Below are 18,211 nucleotides of genomic sequence, written 5' to 3' on the forward strand. Positions count from 1 at the left end.
GTGTGTGTGTGTGTGTGTGTGTGTGTGTGTGTGTGTGTGTGTGTGTGAAGGAAAGTAAGACTGGGTTTATAAAGGAGTAATAGGCCTCCCTTGAGCCCCCTGCCAGCTGAGCTATTTACAATATGTTTTAGCAGTTTGTTGCAGAGACCACACCAGGGTGAGGAAATTTTATTTGGATTAGGATCATAAGAGGCTGTAGTGACTCAACTGAATTTAGACTGAATATAGGTCAATAAAAAGCAGGACTTTTCCTCATGAACATCTGTGCTGGAAAGTTACATTTCCCAAGGCCAGCACACTAAGTGGATTATTTATTGGGACCAATAGATGAAGCTGTTGCTGGAGCTGGTGGAGACCAGAGTGAGTAGACCTTCCCCACACTCGGGAACACTGCTTTTAAAGAGAAGTAGGCACATGGCGCTGGTGCGTTTAGATCTCTTTGTGTGGTGTAATGTGGTCTCTGGTGTTAGCTGTACCCAGCAGCGCCCATGCTGCCATCCTACTTGCAGAGTCAAAGTGTAAGCTCTTTAGGCTTCTACTTTGAATAATTGGCCATAACATACTTCCTAAATCATTGTATAATATTTTAAATTATGTAACTATTAAGTATTTATTTTAAGAAAATGCATGTAGGTTAAAAAGATTGAAGTGCTCTTACAACTCTACTATGTCACAATAACCACCATTTTATAGTTTTTAATTAGCATGTAGAATTTAATATCATACTAATACTCATCTTTTTATGAGACTTACTCTGACTTAGGTATTTTTGTTTTTGTTGTTGGTTAGTTGGTTGGTTGTTTTGTTTTTTAAGACAAAAATAGAAAATAAGAATGCTGAACAGATAGCTCAGTGATAAGAGCGCTTGTTGCCATTTAAAGAACCTGAGATCAAGTCTCAGTGCCCACACTGGGTCGCTCCAGTCTTCTCTCTCTCTCTCTCTCTCTCTCACACACACACACACAAAGAAATAAATCATTGTAAAAGATAGAAATTAACATATGATGAGTTTCGTCTGGGTCATTTAGCATCGCTGTGCACAGTTTTCAGCCTTCCCTGTGCACACTCTGTCCAAAGTTAACAGTCCACACTGTGGAGCTAGACCAACTGAGCCGGATTCCCTCATTTGTAATATAGGCTGTACAATTACCAGCACTTTCTCTTTGTGATGCCTTAAAGGCTCATTTTTAACTATTAAATGGGAACAATTCCATCTGGGAGGATTATTGTAAAATTTTTAAGAAATAATTCAGATGAATAATTTGCTACCATATATAGTTAATATTCAAGGAAAGTTAATTATTATTATTATACTGTGCTAATATATACCTAGGACATTTGAATAATTTTAATATGATTGTTCATAATCTTTGCATGTATTTATTTCTAAAAGTTAGGACCCTAGAAATAAATTCTGTTCATATTTTTATTGTCATATATTAACTATTTAAAATAATGGGCTTGTAACAGCCTTTCACATCTGTTATGTACTTTGGATACACCCCACCTGCTGGCATCCCTTGCACCTCCCAGGCCGCGTTTGAGTGGGACAGCAGGTAGCATATACCACTGCATAGATGTACCACAGTGCATTTGCTTCCCTTCTGCCTGGTAATTTTCATGTTGTTGTCATGGTTCAGACAGGGCTGTGAAGAGCACCTTTGTTACCTTTGTCTTTTGTCTGTGATGACTCCACAGGGTAGATATGTGCAAGCATCTTTTGAGGGATAAAATATGCTCTTAGAACGGTTTTGACTGGCACATTTTCCTGGAGAAAGGCTCTGCCAGGTAATGATATGGCCCGAGTGGTCAGCCTACCATACCTTCAGTCCTTGTTGCTGTAATTAAAAAGGTAATGTGAAGAAATATGTGAAAATTGGTGCATACACTTGTTTTGTATTTAAAATTCCTAATGATTGTTCATGTTTATTGGTGAAATTGTATTTTTACTGAACACAACCATTTGTCTTCCAGCCTTCTCTTCTGTTGGTCTTACTGTTTGCAACAATTTCTTACATATTATAGTCAGTCCTGGCTTGTGGGGCGGGGGGCATGCATGTGTGTTTGAGTGTGTGTGTGTGTGTGTGTGTGTGTGTGTGTGTGTGTGTCATGTGTCTTTTCATTTGCCAGTGTTTTGATGTATAAAAGTTAATTTTGTGGTAACCAAATCTATTAATTTTTCTGAGGTTTTGATTTGTACGATGTTTAAGCTTTTCCATGTGAAGATTGTATAAATATTTACCTCCTTGTCAGTTTTATATATTTTTTTTACTTTTATATTTTTGTATTAAACTTTTTTATTTTCTGATGTGCATTTTGGTTAGTGGTGTGTGATAGTCTCATAAATCTGATGACTTACTGTCGTTAGCCCATGATACAGTATCATATTCACAGGGTTAAGAATTTATAAAGCTTTATCTGTGGAACCCTTCCTGTTTTCTATCCTTTCCTATTTCTACCCCAAAATTCTGCTATTATCTTAATTGGAGTTTCAGTGTGTTCACAGTTTAATTTAGGTATGTATTGAGAGCTTTACTATGTTGCATTATCTTCATTTATCTGAATCTTCTTTTATTCTTTTAAATTTTTTCTAGTTTTCTTTAAATAGGTCAGAATATTTGATACTAAATTGACTTGGGGTGGGGTATTTTAAAGTTGCTTGTGTCGTGAATTTTTCAGGAAAACAATGTAATTAATGATCAGATTGTCTCCTTTTCCTACCTGTGTGAGTTATTATGTGTTCTGTGGCATTTCCTGTTGGTTGGCACTGTCCAGTAGCTTTCCTGTCTGTCACTTCTAAATTCTTGGGACGGCTCTCTGGAGTGTTGTGTACACTGCTGGCTTGAGTTTTGCATCTCCATGTCATTAACTCCAGTAATGTTTGTGATCGCGCTGTGGCAGGCACTGTCTCCTCACAGTCTTTGCTTCATGCTTGTCCTTCTTGGCTAGAGGATACACACTTCTCGTCAGTTAACACTCATTGAGCACTGCTGCATTTACTTTTCTGCATACTGGGGACAGAATGAGGTATGATGAGCACATTCTTACTCACGGATCCTGCTAATGAGTGTGCGCTTCATAAGCAGGTATATACCACGTGCTTATAAGCTGGTGGCTGAATGCGACCATGCTGGATTTTCTCCTCATCACTGAACAGTTTCTCTGTGTTGTTGGACTCCTCTCATGTAGGAAGTTAGAAGAATAGTGATCACCAAGTCCATCCTTGAGAAAACATTCCTGTGTCCTGAAGGCGGATGAGGAGACAGCATCTGGGAAGGGGACTATTTCTCCAAAATATGCTTTCTTGGCGCTTCTGAAACCGCAGTGTGAGCGTCATGCATCCTGGCCTTGGTTTTTAGTGTCATTTTCCTTTACTCAGGACATATGAGTGTCTGTGTTCAGCCCTCTCTCTGATGCCACTGTGTGCTGAGTTGTAGGATTGCCGGTGTGCCAAGGTGTGGTGGTTGTGGGTGCTATCCAGGATTGTATTGCCTGCTTTGTCACAGAGAACTGCGCTGAGGAAAGGCCTTGGCCTGCTGTCTTTTTAGAGTGACCTCTCCAGCACTACTCTTCTAGCTGTGATGCAGCTGCTTCTAGCCACTCCTGGGCTGTGGTGGCAAAGGGACTGACTGTTCCTGGAGTCTTCCCACCCTACTCATCATCCACCTTGGCTTCCCCTTTCATTTCTCAACAAAAAGCAATGGAGGGTACTGTCTGGATAGTCTCTATTTCCTCTATTTATCAGGATCTTTCCTGTGACTATTTACTTAGATTTTTTTTTTTTTATTTCTAATCAAATAATGAAAATAGGGTAGCATCTCAGTAGTAGGTACTTGCTTATCAGGCACAAGGCCCTGGGTTCTATCCCCAGCATGTAATATGCACCATTTTTTTTAAAAAATGAGAATAGTTAGCCATCTCTCAATAACTGTCTTAAGCCTATATTTGAAATATACTTCCTGGGGCATTTAGTTTCCTTTCTCCCATTTACTGAAGATAAAAGTTTTTTTCCATTTTCATTTGTATTGTTTGTTTCTGTCCTAGTTTGCCTTTGTATTGCTATGATAAACACCATGAGCAACAGCAACTTGGGGAAGAAAAGGTTTATTTTGCCTTTATAGTCCATCATGTAGGGAACTCAGGGCAGGAACTGAAGCAGAGGCCATGGAGGAACACCACTACTGCCTGCTGCAAAGTTGACAAAAGAATCTAAACAGAATGATTGATCCCTTGTCAACCTGACACATAAATACAACAGTATTAAACTATAATCTTTCCATACTTTTTGTTCCTCAAAATTCATTAATAGCACTCTATAAAACACAGTATTAATTTAAAAGCCCTACACTCTGAAAAAAAAAATGTGCGCTGTAAAAGTTCAGTTTCTTTAAAATATCTGGTGTCTCTTCAAAAGTCCAAAATCTCTCAACTGTGGGCTTCTATAAAATAAAAAAATAAGTCACATACTTCTTGCTCCAGCAAGGAAGATCCAGCACACAGTTAGAATCATAACAAAACCCAAATCCAGCAATGTAGAAACTTCAGGGTCTGGTGTCTGGGACTTGTTCATGATCTTCTGGGCTTCAAAGTGCTTTGACAGGCCCGTCTCTCTAGCTCTGCCATCTGAAATGCCAGCAACTGATCTTTTATGCTCCGGAGCTCCATTCTATGGCTGTCAATATCCTTGGTAGTCATCCCCAGCCCTGCCATCTCCAGTATCCTGGGATCATCACTAATGCTGAGGCTACATCTTCGCCAGTAGTCTCTTCTGGCCTCTCTTCAAGGACTCTGACCTTGCCTTGTGGTGCCAAGGCTTGACTGCTCTCCATGACCCTTCAGTCCTTTAGTTCCCATGCTGCCCACACTAGTATAATGTGGAAGAGTCCCACATCACCAGGTTCAGCTGCCACCTTGCGATGCACCTTTGCTCCTGTGCACCACAGCTCTAACATTGATTTCAACTCAATAATGCTGTCCTGTTGTTAATCATAGCTGTCTCTTCAGTCCCAGCTAGCCAACATCATTTTTCCCAGTAAAGTAAAGGTTTCACTTTAGTGATGCTGTTCTCTTGTTGATGACAGTTGATTCTTCAGGCCCAGCTGACCATAAAATACATATTCTTAATGTAACATACCTTGTGAATGGCCCTGATAAGTCTTTCAGGGACTCTGCTTCCCTCTGAAACTTTACACCCAGGCCTCCATCATCTGCATTTCTCTCGGGAGTGTCTTTCATGTTCCAACAGAACAGCTCGCTAAAGCTCTGAAAACTCAATGGCTTTTCCAGGCTGAAGTCCAAACATGGTCCCCTCAAAAAACAACATGGTTGGGTCTGTCATAGTAACACCCTACTCCTAGTACCAGTTTCTGTTGTAGCTTGGCTTTGTATTGCCGTAATAAACATCAGGATATGACCATATGCGCCCCGAGGTAGAAAGGGCTTATTTTATCTCACAGCTATGGTCCATCATGAAAGGAAGTTAGGGTAGGAACCCGGAGGCAGAAAATAAAGCAGAGACCATGGAGGAACATTGCTCCCCGTGGCTCGCTCAGCCTGCTTTTTAACATAACCTGGATCACCTGCCACAGGGGTGGCATGGCCTACAGTGGGCTGGGCTCTCGCACACCAATCTAGACAGTGCTCCTATAGTCAGATTAATTTAGTGATAGATGTATGCATTTAGCTAGCTTGTTCTGTTTTCTGGTCATATAATTATTAATTTGGGATTTACTTGCTTTAAATTCAATTTCATGTTGATTGAACTGATTGTTTAGTATAAAATACTATACTTGACGCTAGAAAAAGGTACACATAAATTTCTGAGGATGAAAATCACTCTCAAAGAATGTTAGGAACTTTAAAGGAGTGGGGAAGAGACTGAGAATGGGCTCAGCTGCCTGTACAGTATTCTCAAGTGCAGCGGCTTCACTGCTTGTGTCAAAGACTCTAATGTAAGTGTTTCATGAGATGTCAGGGTGCCTTGAGCCTCTTTCTTTCTCACTGGTTAATGGTGTGTGACCCTAACAGACCAGGTGTCTTCTACACCCTCCTTAGCCTCTTGGCAGATACATGACAACTGGCAAAGGTAGGTGGTCACGAATCACCTCACAAGAAGGAGGAGTACTCCTAACAGGAGCCTCCTGTGTCTCTTTGGCCCATTTGTGTAGCATGTAGCCGGCTCCAAAGAGGTTGTAAAGAACAGCAGCATTCCCATATCCATCATTTTAAAAGGCAAACATAGAATTCCAGCCTCATAAACTCTCCAGTATTCACTTAGCTCATATGCCTTTGAGATCCTTGGGCTCTTGTATTAATGCAAGTTTCTGGGCATTTTCTCCCAAAATTCCTTCACTCTTGGCCTGAGTTGCATCCTAGGAATCTGAATTTCAACTGATGACCCTCATACAGATGGTTCCCATGGCATACTTGGAGAGGAGAGTGCTGAGCTCTCTCTTCTGATCACTCCTTACTCTCAGAGAGCTATCTTGCTCCTTAATCCCGTTCAACATATGGACTTAGTTCCTGTCCAGTGGGAGAATTCCCACATGCTTTTATCTTCCTGTCCCTCTGCCTGTTCACCCAGCCTCTATCCATTACTCTTTTTGTTGTTGTTAAGTTTTTCTGAATCAGAGTTTCTCCCTGTAGCCTTGGCTGTCCTGGACTCACTTTGTAGACCAGGCTGGCCTCAAACTCACAGAACTCCACCTGCCTCTGCCTCCTAAGAGCTGGGATTAAAAGTGTGCACTGCCACTGCCCGGCCCACCCATTACTCTTTGATACCTGCGTTCCTATTTGATTCTGTAACCCCAAACAAGTCACCTACAAAGAAGCGTCTGAAGCTAGCTGAGGGCACCAAGGGGTTGCTTCTTAGTCTGCATGCCAGACTTGGCTGGGTGCTTAATTATCCCTTTGGGAGTAATATTGAGGGCTTAGTATTCAGTTCAAAGCAAAACATGGTAGCCTCCCATTTAGTATGATAAAGAGGTGCAGTAACATGGTTCAGTAGGTAAAGGCTGTTTTTACAATTCTGATAACTCAAGTTTGATTCCCAGAATCCATGTAAAGGTGGAACAAAAGAACCAAGTCTACAAGGTTGCTCTTTGACCTCTTACTCTTGGCGCCATAGCACACACAGACCTACATACATACATCATATGCAAGTATGCACACATACAAACAACAATAAGCAAGTAGAAAGAAGAATTTTTATTTAAGATTAGGGAATTTTGAAACTCTGTTACAGTGTGGGAAGTATATGGAGGGGTGCCTCATAGAATATTCTCCAGATTGATCCTTTGTTGACCACCACCTTTCACTTGTGACTCCCAGTGAGTCAGTCCTGAGTCAGTTGTAAGGAGGTACTCAGTACTGCTGGAACCCGAATGAAGATACTCCTGTAAATACATGGCTTTTGGGGTCTCTTTTTGGTGTCCATGGCCTGTGTTACCACTGAAGGCCATGTTGATTTCAAGTGGTCTGTGCTGCTGTCTTAAGCCACGTTGACATTTGTGGGCTGTGCCGCCACTGGAAGCCAAACTGATCTGAGTGTCCCACACTGCCCCCTGAGGCCGTGGTGATGTCTGTGGTGTGGGCTGTCTCCGAGGGAGGCAGTGGTCTTGTCTGGGTCTGTGGTCCTACTGCACCTGGGCGCGGTGATCATGTCTGTGCTGTCATCAGAAATTTATGGAGGCCCATGGTCTGTGCTCCGCTGACTGTGAAGAGCAAGGAGGCTCCTTTTGCTGGGATACTGATGACGGTAGACACACAATTGAGCGGGAGGGGCATGAAAGGCTTCTGTGACAACCCCAACTCCAACCCGCTCCCAAGGTAACAGCCTAGACAGGAAGCCACCAAAGACAACTCTTCAAAGGTGTGGCGGGGATGCCTGAGTGCAGGTCTTCACAGTTGATGGCTTCCGGTAGGGGTTAGGGTGGAAAGTTCTGTTTAAGGGGCAGGCCACTGAGAGTTTGGCCATGCTCCAGTGAGTATATAGACAACACAAATTGGACCTGTTTATTTTTATTTCTCTATTCTTAGTTTTATTTTTGCTTTGGGGGGGCGTCTGAAAGGTGGGGGTGGAAGGACTGGGAAGGGAGTGTGATCGGGGTACATGGTGTGAAATTCCCACAGAATCAATAAAAATGTTATGTTGGAAGGAAAAAAGCATTTCTTGTATAATAAACTTGCATGCGTATAAAAATAAATAAAAAATAACATGTTTGGCTGTAGGTGGTCACACTGAACTGTTTTAGGAAGGAGCTGAGAGAACCTTCACTGTTTTAGTGGAACCTGCCTGGCTAACAATTTCCTCTTGCTAAGCTCTTTTGAGGGACGATGTCTCCACTTCCCAGAAGTTTAACCTTTGTGCCTGAGCCTCGGCTCTGGAGGGTCTGTTTTATGGAAAGGTTGTAAATATCTGACCATTATATCTAAAGGAAAACAGCAAGGTTGTAAAGTTAGTGAGAGTGGAAAATATATTGAGAATAGTTCTTTATTGGAAAAAAAAAAGCCTAAGAATAAGGTAACAAAACAGAAAAGGTCTCAAGTTCAAAGAAAAACGGTAATTGAAAGAATTAATCTGGGGGGCCTCACTTGGTGGCATTAGCTCAGTGTATAAACAGCTCTTATTTATATTTTCATGAGGGTTGAGGGACACTTGATTACCCTTTGCTGAATGCTAACTCTAAATGCAAACCAAATGCTCCTTGGTGAATTGCCTTAGTAACCATACTGAAACATTTCATTCTGGCAGCAGAACATTTGAAGGTAAGGGGTTTAATTTGGTCCAAGTCTTTCAGACTAGACTTTGTCATTAAGTATTTGGGAGAGGAAAAAGGGGGAGGGGGGAGGAAGGAGAGGGGAGACCTAGTAAGTTCTGCAGCTGTTATTTTAAATCTCCATGAAACATTTCATCTTTTCATCTGACTGCAGATAATCAGTTACTCCTGACTGATATCCTGCCTCTCCTCAAGAATTAACAATATGCGTAAGAATTGTTGCCCCCTTTGATATGGATGCTGAGAGAAGTCTGTACAAGGAAGTTCATAGAAGGCTGCCAGCCTGAGAAGCCTAAAAACCTCACTTAAGTTAGAAATTCAACTTAGCTTAGGGTGTTAGTAGAAATGAAGACAAACATGGTCATCGCAAGAACAGCTATTTAGTAAAAGATACAATGTCATCAGCAACCCAGAGGAGACTATCTCCTGCCTTTGAATTAAGTTATATCACACTGAACTTTGAGGACTACTAAGCAATAATTATACCATTGCCCAGGAACACACATACAAATTCATTAACTACCTGTTCTCAGCCTCTCCATGAAAAGCCCAATGGGAACAAAGTGAAGGTCTGTGGAGTTTAGTTTATGATGTCATTGACAATGACATATATTAATTCTAAGGGCAAGTTGAAGTCTATAGGAAATTTTAAAGTGTCATTTAGCTAGTGGCTTTAATCCTCCTACTAGATACTGTCTCAGAATCTGGATTGGTTCATCACCATTTTGCTTTTCACTTAATTCTTTTGGGAGTGAATATTAAAAAATAAAAGGGCATTAAGAGGCAGAGCTTATGGGAAAGCAGGATGTAGATGATCAGATTGGAGTATGAGCCTTGTGATCCAATTGATGATCTGAGAAAGGAAAGGACATATATTGATTATGCATGTGCTCAGTGACCAGTGATTCTCAGAGTAGAAAGCCTCTAAACATCTTGATGAAACTGAGTTTCTAAGGAAGTCTTGTACATATCAAGAAAGGGAAAACCTTCCGAGGGGTTAATTGCTGTTCCAGACACTATACCATGAGTCTGCAATATAGGGATGCTTGTTAGGTCTGCCCTACATGTCCTGGAAGAGTCAGTTTATAGTGACAGGTAAAACTGCCTCTTTTGGGCGAGGTGGTGCACACCAGTAATCCCAGCATTCTGGGAGGCAGAGGAAGGTGTATCTCTGTGAGTTCAAGACCATCCTGGTCTACAAAGTGAGTCCAGGACACCCAAGGCTATGCAGAGAAACCCTGTCACTAAAAACCAAAACCAAAACAACAGAAACCCAACACACCTGTTTCATAGCTAACAAAGTTCCTGGCACACCTTGCAAATGTTGGGCTTTCTCCTTTGTGACCCTCTAAAGCTCCCCTCACACCTGTGGAATATTTTGTGAACCCTGCACAGGGGATGGCTCTTAAAGCTTGATTTTCCTGCTTATGATTCTGTACTCTGCTAGGCAAGTGTGTGGGTGTCTCCTCTTCATTTAGTGGGATTTTCATCTTTGTGAAAATGAGTCTTTGACGCACTTACTGGAGATTTTTCCATAGAACAGACAACTAAAGACTGCACCATGTGGTTCGTGCTGAGACCCCGTTGATTGCATAGCTCCCTGTTTATAAAATAACTGCTAGTATTGTTGTTTAGAGAAGGCTTCTCCAGCTTTGATAATCACCCTCATTGCATGAAAAGTGTCACTGTACAGGACTATATTTATAATTATTACATACAAATGTCACAGAAATAGTTATTTCTAACTGAAATTCATGTACTCCCATACTGATAGATTCACTTTAAAATGTGTGAAGTGCCAGTCGAAAAAGAAAGAATTGAGGTTGTGCTTAATTAGCATTTGAGGCACTAGGTTCTGTTCCCAGGAAAGAGAGACCCAGAGACAGACAGACAGATAGACCACACACATGTACAGAGAGAGAATCAGATATAATCAAAAATCTTATTTCCTACCTTTTCTCTGGGATAGCCACATGCGACAATTGAAGCACAGTGGTTCTAATGAATAAATGTGAAGAGACTTTGACTTTGGCATTGTGCCGTGCTTCACTTTCGTGTAAGTTGTTTACCCTTTTTCTTTACCACCCGCCCCCCTCCCCAACTAAGCATTTGGCTTGTGTGCTTCCTCCCTTTACGTGATGCTTTGGTATGCGAAGTCCAAGCGGAGTGGCCTGAGGAGTGCTGCTTTGGAATTCTAGGGAGTTCGTCTTAATAGTTACCCAAGCACCACTTAATTAAGCCCTTGATATTCAGCATCATTGTGCTGAGTGCTTTTGATGAAGTGACACCCTTTGTGCCTCCACAAAGTGTCCTCAGCACCAACAGGGACAGGAGTCCGGAATCCATGCCTAGCTGGTTACCACGGATACTCCACTTGGAGGAGAAGGGCCTGGGGCACAGTTGCTTGTGCATAATTGAAGCTTTGTACCGGGAAAGTAGAAGTCACTCTGTATTGCAGAGGCAGAAACTCCATCCATAGGTAAGTGTGTCGAGGGCGTCACTTTGGACTGAATGTGTGAGGGCACTGTGGGATGGCTCTCGAGCCCTGAGAGGTTGGTCAGGGAGAAGCAGCTTTTTGTCACCAGATTTGGGGCTAGCGTTCTCCAGAGAGAGAGATTAGATCAGTTGACTCTTTTAACACTAACATTTCATAATTTTCCCTCTTAACATTTTGTCATTCTTTGAGCTGAGGAGTTATGTTTCTCTCCTGTACTGTAAGTGCTCATATTTCTTCAGTAACGAAGCCCCGAGCTCGGTTTGCACAGCTGCCACCTGGCACAGACCTTAGAGTGGCCTACCTTGAAGGCTGCAGTGGTCTGTAAGCTAACTCTCTGCTCCCCATCACAGCTGTACCAGTCTTGCTAAGCACCAACCTTGTCACAAACTTAGCAGCTCGAGGTCGAGTTATTATTTCCTCGTTTTTCTAAGTGAGCTGTTGTGACGTGATGAGGTAGATTCTCGCTGGGCTGAAATCAAGGTGGCTATTGGTCAGGACCATCATCTTCATTTGGAGCTCAGCGTTGTTACTACTCAAGGTCAGTATTGTTGGCAGAATCTGTGTCCTCAAATCCATGGCTCACAGGCCCAGTGTTTCTGGATGGCTTCCATGCTGCTCTCCTTCGCTTTGGGAAGCCCACCTGGACCAAGTCCTTAGCAGGTCCAGAGGCAAGTACCGATGGGTGTTTGTGTCCTCAGGCCAGTCAGGGTGTGCTTGTGATTCTAACAAAATAAAACATTTTAGCCATAGGGAACATTAATTGAAATCTTGCGCTGGAGGAGGCAGGAAGACAAGTGAACTTTGTGAGTGATGGGCCGGGAAACAGGATGCTCTGGTCCCTTAGTCAGCTGGGTGGTTGAGAACAAACTGACTCTCTAGGCTGTAGCTAGGCCTTAGTAGTGCCATGTGCTCTGGGTGGCTGAGTGGAGCTTCTGCTAACTCTCTTAAAGGGGGAGCATGGACTTCTCTGGCTGACCCCCCCCCCCCGGGGTCAAGCTTTGGGGAGTGGGGGTGTTACTCTTCCTTGGGCTTTCTCAGAGACCGGTGTGCAGTGCTACACCTCTGGGCCTGGATTGAATGGGCCATGAGTGGTTGGCAGCATTGATTTTATGTTTATTTGTGAAGGAAAGAATATGAGATTACCAAATAAAATATAATTTCAAGAGTGTTAATGAAAGAATATATTACATTCACTTTTAATGAGATCCTGGTGTTGCAAAATGAGTCCATGTAATGAATCTCAGGAAATCAATGTGAAGTTTAATTGCAGCTGTGGCCGTGTTGTATAAGGACATTGCTCTGCTTGGTGTTACTTGTACAATTCATCAGTCCTCTCTTCCTTTCTCCTTAAATTAATTGCTTTGATGAAGCCAGTAAATACATTCTTTGTTGGCCTGTGATCCTTTCTAGAAAGGTCTTAGACATCCCCTATTCTACCACAGTAATGAGTGGTTGGTGTCATTTTTCTGTGTTATCGTTTATAATTAGTACATTCTAAACTTAAGCCCAAATTCTGTAAATCTGTCATTGTTACTTCCTCCTAAAGCCTTTTCCATTTCCTTTGTTAGTCTTTTGCATTTGTGTGTGTGTGTGTGTGTGTGTGTGTGTGTGTGTGTGTGTGTGTTTTCAGCTCATTGGATAGACTTGTATGTGAGTCAGAATTTTGAAGTGTTTTCTGTGGTTTCCCACCCAGTCACATAGTGGAATGAGTGAAAAAGACTGTAACACTTCTTTCTCTGGTTAAATCCTCTCTCTGTGTCTCTTTCTCTCTCTGTCTTGCTGGCCATGTACTCAGAGATGTGTCTGCCTCTCTCTCCCACGTGCTGGGATTAGAGGTGTGCATCACCACCTGTCTTTAGTTTTCTTAAAATTGTATGCCCTTTTCAACTTTACATAAGGTGGAGTCTTCAGGCTGTTTTTTGGATTTGGTGTTTCATTGATTCTAGCACTTGGTCAACTACTGTGATGGTAGCTGACTTCTGTGCTTTCATTTTGAATCAGGGTCTGTCTTTAGCCCAAGCTAGTTATCAACCAACTCTTGCACCTTCTGCCTTAGCCTCCCAAATGCTGGATTCCCGTCTTGTGCTATCATTACAATTTAAAAGTTGAACATTATATTTACAGATTTCTAAGTTTGTTCTTTATTTTGGTGTTTCTAGAGTGCACTAATTGTATGTTGATAATATTCTAATGGATTTTTATCTAACTGCTTTTGTTTGTGAGTAGTTTTTTGTTGTGGTTGTTGTTGTTTTTGAGACAGAGTTTCTCTCTGTGCAGCCAGCCCTGGCTGTCCTGGAACTTACTCTAGATCGGGCTGGCCTCGAACTTGGAGATCTACCTGCCTCTGCTTCCGGAGTACTGAGGTTAAACATGTGTATCACTACATCCTGACAAATAGTTTATTTTTGGTTTAAGGTTTAGGGCCTTAAAATAGAGTCACCAATTACTTTGACTGACTTATTCTATACAGGAAAGCAATCTGCTCGGTTTGCTTGTAAAAGTCTTTCTTCTCACATCCTCCCAGTGACATCATCAACACTTCGTCCTATCTGGTGGAAATCTTCTCATATAATTGAGAACTGGCTGGGTTTTCAGGACTGTCTTGGTTCTAGATGTCCCTTTGATTGTGTAGTAGGCGAGGAACCACCTGTCCTACCAAGATCTCCATCAGCTTGTACAAAACAAGGTGACTCTAACAAACGCCCATCTTCCAATGATGGTTTGCAGTTCATGCTGTGGAAACTGAAGAGGTACCTCCTGCAGGGCCTACTGCTGGATCAGCTTACCGGGAGCCTTAGTCTTTGCTCTGAAATGTCAGCCTTCTAGATGGCCCCTGAACGTGCTGCGGAGATGAGAGGCTGATTTTTCCCTTTTAGCGTGTGGGTGCATTGTCCCTACAATACTCTTTCCAAAGCCCAGAATCGCTGTGGAGTTGTCTTTGGAGAATAAATCATTACAGAACTTCCTCCAGAATGTTTCCTTTGAAGTAAGTGTTCTTTGCATTCTGAGCCTGCTGCCTTAGTCCAGGTGCTGCCAGGTGCTGCCACCACCTGATGTGCACCTGTTGGGACTTGCAGTGCTGGGTATGCTGAACAGGTGGGCTGTCTCCTGAGCAGAAGGGTTGTAGTGTGCCTCTGATATCTGACCTGATATCTAGCTTCCTTTGTCTCCTCATCTCCTGACCTGCCTGTCCTCTTGTAGCCCTTATGTAGCCTTGCACCTTCACCCCTGCCCTTGATCCTTGGCCACTTAGTCCTTTGCCTGTCCCCTCTGTTCTGGGGGGGAACTCCCCAGGGAGCATCAGTTGCTTTTTGCATTTGCACCCACTGTATCAAAGGAAGGCCCTCTCGCCCAAGAGGCATGCTGTTAGAGACTCTTGCTCAGACGATGCTATAGTTTGGATTTCTAGTGTTCTTCCAAAGCCATCCATTTTCAGGATCCCCTCCTCTCCCCCCATATACACTCACCCAGTAATGCTGCTGGGGGATAGAAGAACATTAAGAGGCAGGACCTACTGGGAAGTCTTTGGGGCTTTGCGTTTATGCCCTTGAAGGAACTTGTGGGAGCACGGCTCCTTCTTCTCTCTCTCTCTCTCTCTCTTTTATTCTGGCCATGTGTTGTAGTCTCAAGCCCCCCAGAGCAATGGGAGACTGGTCACGGAATAAAATCCCTAAAATCATAGGTGGAAATAAATCTTTTCTTAAGTCGATACCTCACGAGCTTATTCTAGACATAGAAATCTGGCTGGCCCAGACAGTGTTCTTATCAACTTCTCTAGCATGTACCTGCTGCGGCAGTACTTCCACCCTGTTCCCTTCGTGTAGCATCTCATGTGACTTTCAGGAATGCACCTCCTCATGATGATGCTGGGCTAGGTCAGGGGGTTAGAGTGCCTGAGTTACAGTGGACCAGACATTGATTGTGGCTTTCCTGTGCACTCAAAGATAGGTAGAAGAACAGGAGTCTCTGCCCTCCAGAAAACAGCAGTGTCTCTTCCTCCCAGTTACGGCAACCAACGGTAGTTCCCAGCCTCAGAGGTTAATTTGTTCAGCAAGCAGGAGGACCCAGAATCTACAAGGAAAAAAAAAAAAAAAAAAAAAAAAAACAAAAACCTGTCATGGTGGACATTTCTGAGTGCTGGGGAAGATCCCTGGGGCTCGTGGGGCAGCGACTTAGCCTAATTATCAAATCTCGGGTGTCTCTAAAAAAGAACCTGCACATACAGACACACATGAAGTTGTCCTCTGACCTTCAGAGCAGTGCCTCCACATACAGACACATGGACAGTGTCTTCAGACATTTCCCATGTTCTCCAGGGTACAAAGTCACTTGGAGTTGAAAACCACTGCCCTAGACGGTGGCAGTTGTCCTGGCTTGAACCACACCGGCCATGTAGAACACAGAGTATTCCCATGTCCCTGTTGTGTAGCACACCCCATCATACCCTCTCTTCGTTCCCTACCAAACGTTAGTGGATGGCTGTCTTGAAGCTTTCCTGATGTCTTACCAATGCAGGAAGACACTCACCTCCATACCTCTCATGGATTCTTCTTGGCTCTATCGGATTCTGGAAACCCTAAGAAGGAAACAGCAGGGCCTCAGAAGGAGCGGCAGCCTCAGCACTACTGTGGGCTGTATAGCGTCTTTGTTTTCGCCCTGTCGGTGGCTATGCTACCATCTTCCTCTATTCCATTCTGGCCCCAGGAACTTCCTCTCTTGCAGGCCAGGCCTCCATTAGTGCCGTCTGAGTTTACTGCAGAGTTCAGGCCTGCAGCGTTTGCTGCTGTGGGTACAGTCACTAGCAGGTGTCCTGCATCTCTCTGTGGAGTCCGACACTGAGCATAGCTTTATCTTTTATAGTTGCCAGCATAGGCACAGCACTGCTCACAAACTGGTAGTCCATAGTATTTGTTGTATGAATAAGTGAATGATGAATCTGGAAGACCCATTTTATTCTCCTACCATTGAGTCTAATGAAGTTTAACAGAAAATATTTTAATATAATCTGTACCTACACATTTTAAGTTGAAAAATGGAGATTTTTAAAAAGTATGACATTTTTATTTGTGTATGTGTGTCTGTGCTGTGATGTGTACATGACTATCAGAGGACAACTCCACCATCCATGTGGGTCCTAAGGTTTGAATTCAGATCGCCAGTCTTGGTGGCAGGAGCTTTTTCCAGTTTGCTGGCCTAGAATGTAGATTTTTCTTTTTTCTTTCTTTCTTTCTTTATTTTTTTTGGACATAAGAACACCCACCTGGAGTCCATTGTGGGCTCATCATCTGGTATGTAGGATTTGGCTCCTGTACCACTTGTCTTACCCTAGAAATCCAGCCACTAACTAGCATTTCTGTTTCTGTTGCAGCGCTCGTGGTAAGCACCACTTCGGCAGGCTTCGCGCTGGCCCCAGGCCCTTTTGACTGGCCCTGCTTCCTGCTTGCTTCCCTTGGGACAGGCCTCGCCTCCTGTGCTGCCAACTCCATCAATCAGGTCAGTACTCCCCTGAGCCAGGTGATGCTGTTGGCACTTGCTGGCTCTTTGTGCCTTTGTGCTTGAAGAACTCCCTGGATTCTGTGCCCTGTTGCAGAAGCATCCTGAACCCACAGAGGTGGCTTGTGGAGGTCTCTGCTTGGTTGTTGGTGTGTGTGTGTGTGTGTGTGTGTGTGTGTGTGTGTGTGTGTGTGTGTACTTGAAATGGACAGGATTCCTTAAGTTAAAAGCATTAAAAACTGCCAGAGCTTTGTGTTCTCTTTATTTTGGAAACATCATCCTTGAATTCATTCATGATGTTGATGTGTAGTTTTATTTCTTTTATTTGTCTAGTTTTTGTCAAGGGGAATTTGAACACACTCTACAGGGTCCTCCCCCCTTACTCCCAAGGGCTGGTATTATATCAATATGCCACCATGTACAACTTCTGCATTTTAAGCCACCACCATGCAAAATATGGTATTTTACATGTTTAGCTTTTGCTAGTTTGTTTTTAGGTGTGTATGTATGCATGTGGCTGTGTGCATGTGTGTACAGATATCTAGGGAAGGCAAAGGTGTCCCCTCCCTTGCACCTAGAGTTACAGGTGGTTGTACTCTCCCTAACCTGGGTACCAGCAGCTGAATTGAGGAGCTGAAAGCGCAAGCAGCACATGCTCTTAACTTCTGAGCAATACCTCCAGCTCCAGGATGTTTTAAAGGAACATATCCAGTTTAAAAAAAAATAGTTATAATAATAAAAACCAGTAGTTCAGCACTTCTGTCTACTTGGTATGTACAGCCAGGTTATATCATAGCATTAATAGCTAAGTATTATTTTTAATGGATCATTTTTCTTCTTGCTATTTTAAGCACCCAGATGGTTCTCTGAAATATTTTTTTCCTTTGCCTGGCCACTGTGTTGTGTCCCGATGCTGTGGTTTTTTCATAAGATGCTATACTGAAAAAGTCTTGGCTAAAACTTAAGGAAAATTGTCTCATCACCAGAACACCCAGGAGCAGTTGGCACAGTTTACAAATAGGAATCCAAGTTACCATCAGGAACCAGCTCGAATGTTCATAGGATGCCATATAGAAGAAGCTAGTCTGTAAACTATGGGGGTGTGATTGATTAGGCTTAGAATCATGTGCCTCCATAAAGTATTGTCCACTGTTTGGAGGATGTTATTTGTTTCAAATAGGGTTTCTTATTTGTGGTTGCTTTTGAGACAGAATCTTACTGTGTAGTCCTGCTGGCCTGGAACTCACTCTGTAGACCAAGCTAACCTCACAGAGATCTGCTTGTCTCTGCTTCCCAAGTGCTCAGACTAAAGGCATGTGACACTGCACATGCTGGCCTGTTGTTATTTTTAATGTCAAAACAATCTTATAGCAAGGCCAGCATTAGGGAGGATGAATAGTTCTTAAAAAAAAGGAGCAACAAAAATGCAGTCTGCAGTAAGGCT

General features: G+C 43.0%; 1 protein-coding gene across 1 annotated transcript in view; it reads left to right on the top strand.

The window, feature by feature from the left end:
* The window catches only part of LOC129666930 (protoheme IX farnesyltransferase, mitochondrial), a 116,817-nt gene that overhangs the window by 14,753 nt on the left and 83,853 nt on the right, over positions 1 to 18,211 (top strand). The window contains exon 4 of the mRNA XM_055594309.1: positions 16,643 to 16,767. Within this exon, the coding sequence (XP_055450284.1) occupies positions 16,643 to 16,767 (125 nt within the window). The remainder of the gene's footprint in view (positions 1 to 16,642; positions 16,768 to 18,211) is intronic.

The sequence above is a fragment of the Psammomys obesus genome, unplaced genomic scaffold (genome assembly GCF_907164565.1).
Source record: "Psammomys obesus unplaced genomic scaffold, mPsaObe1.curated_primary_1811, whole genome shotgun sequence".
In the NCBI taxonomy this organism is placed as follows: domain Eukaryota; kingdom Metazoa; phylum Chordata; class Mammalia; order Rodentia; family Muridae; genus Psammomys; species Psammomys obesus.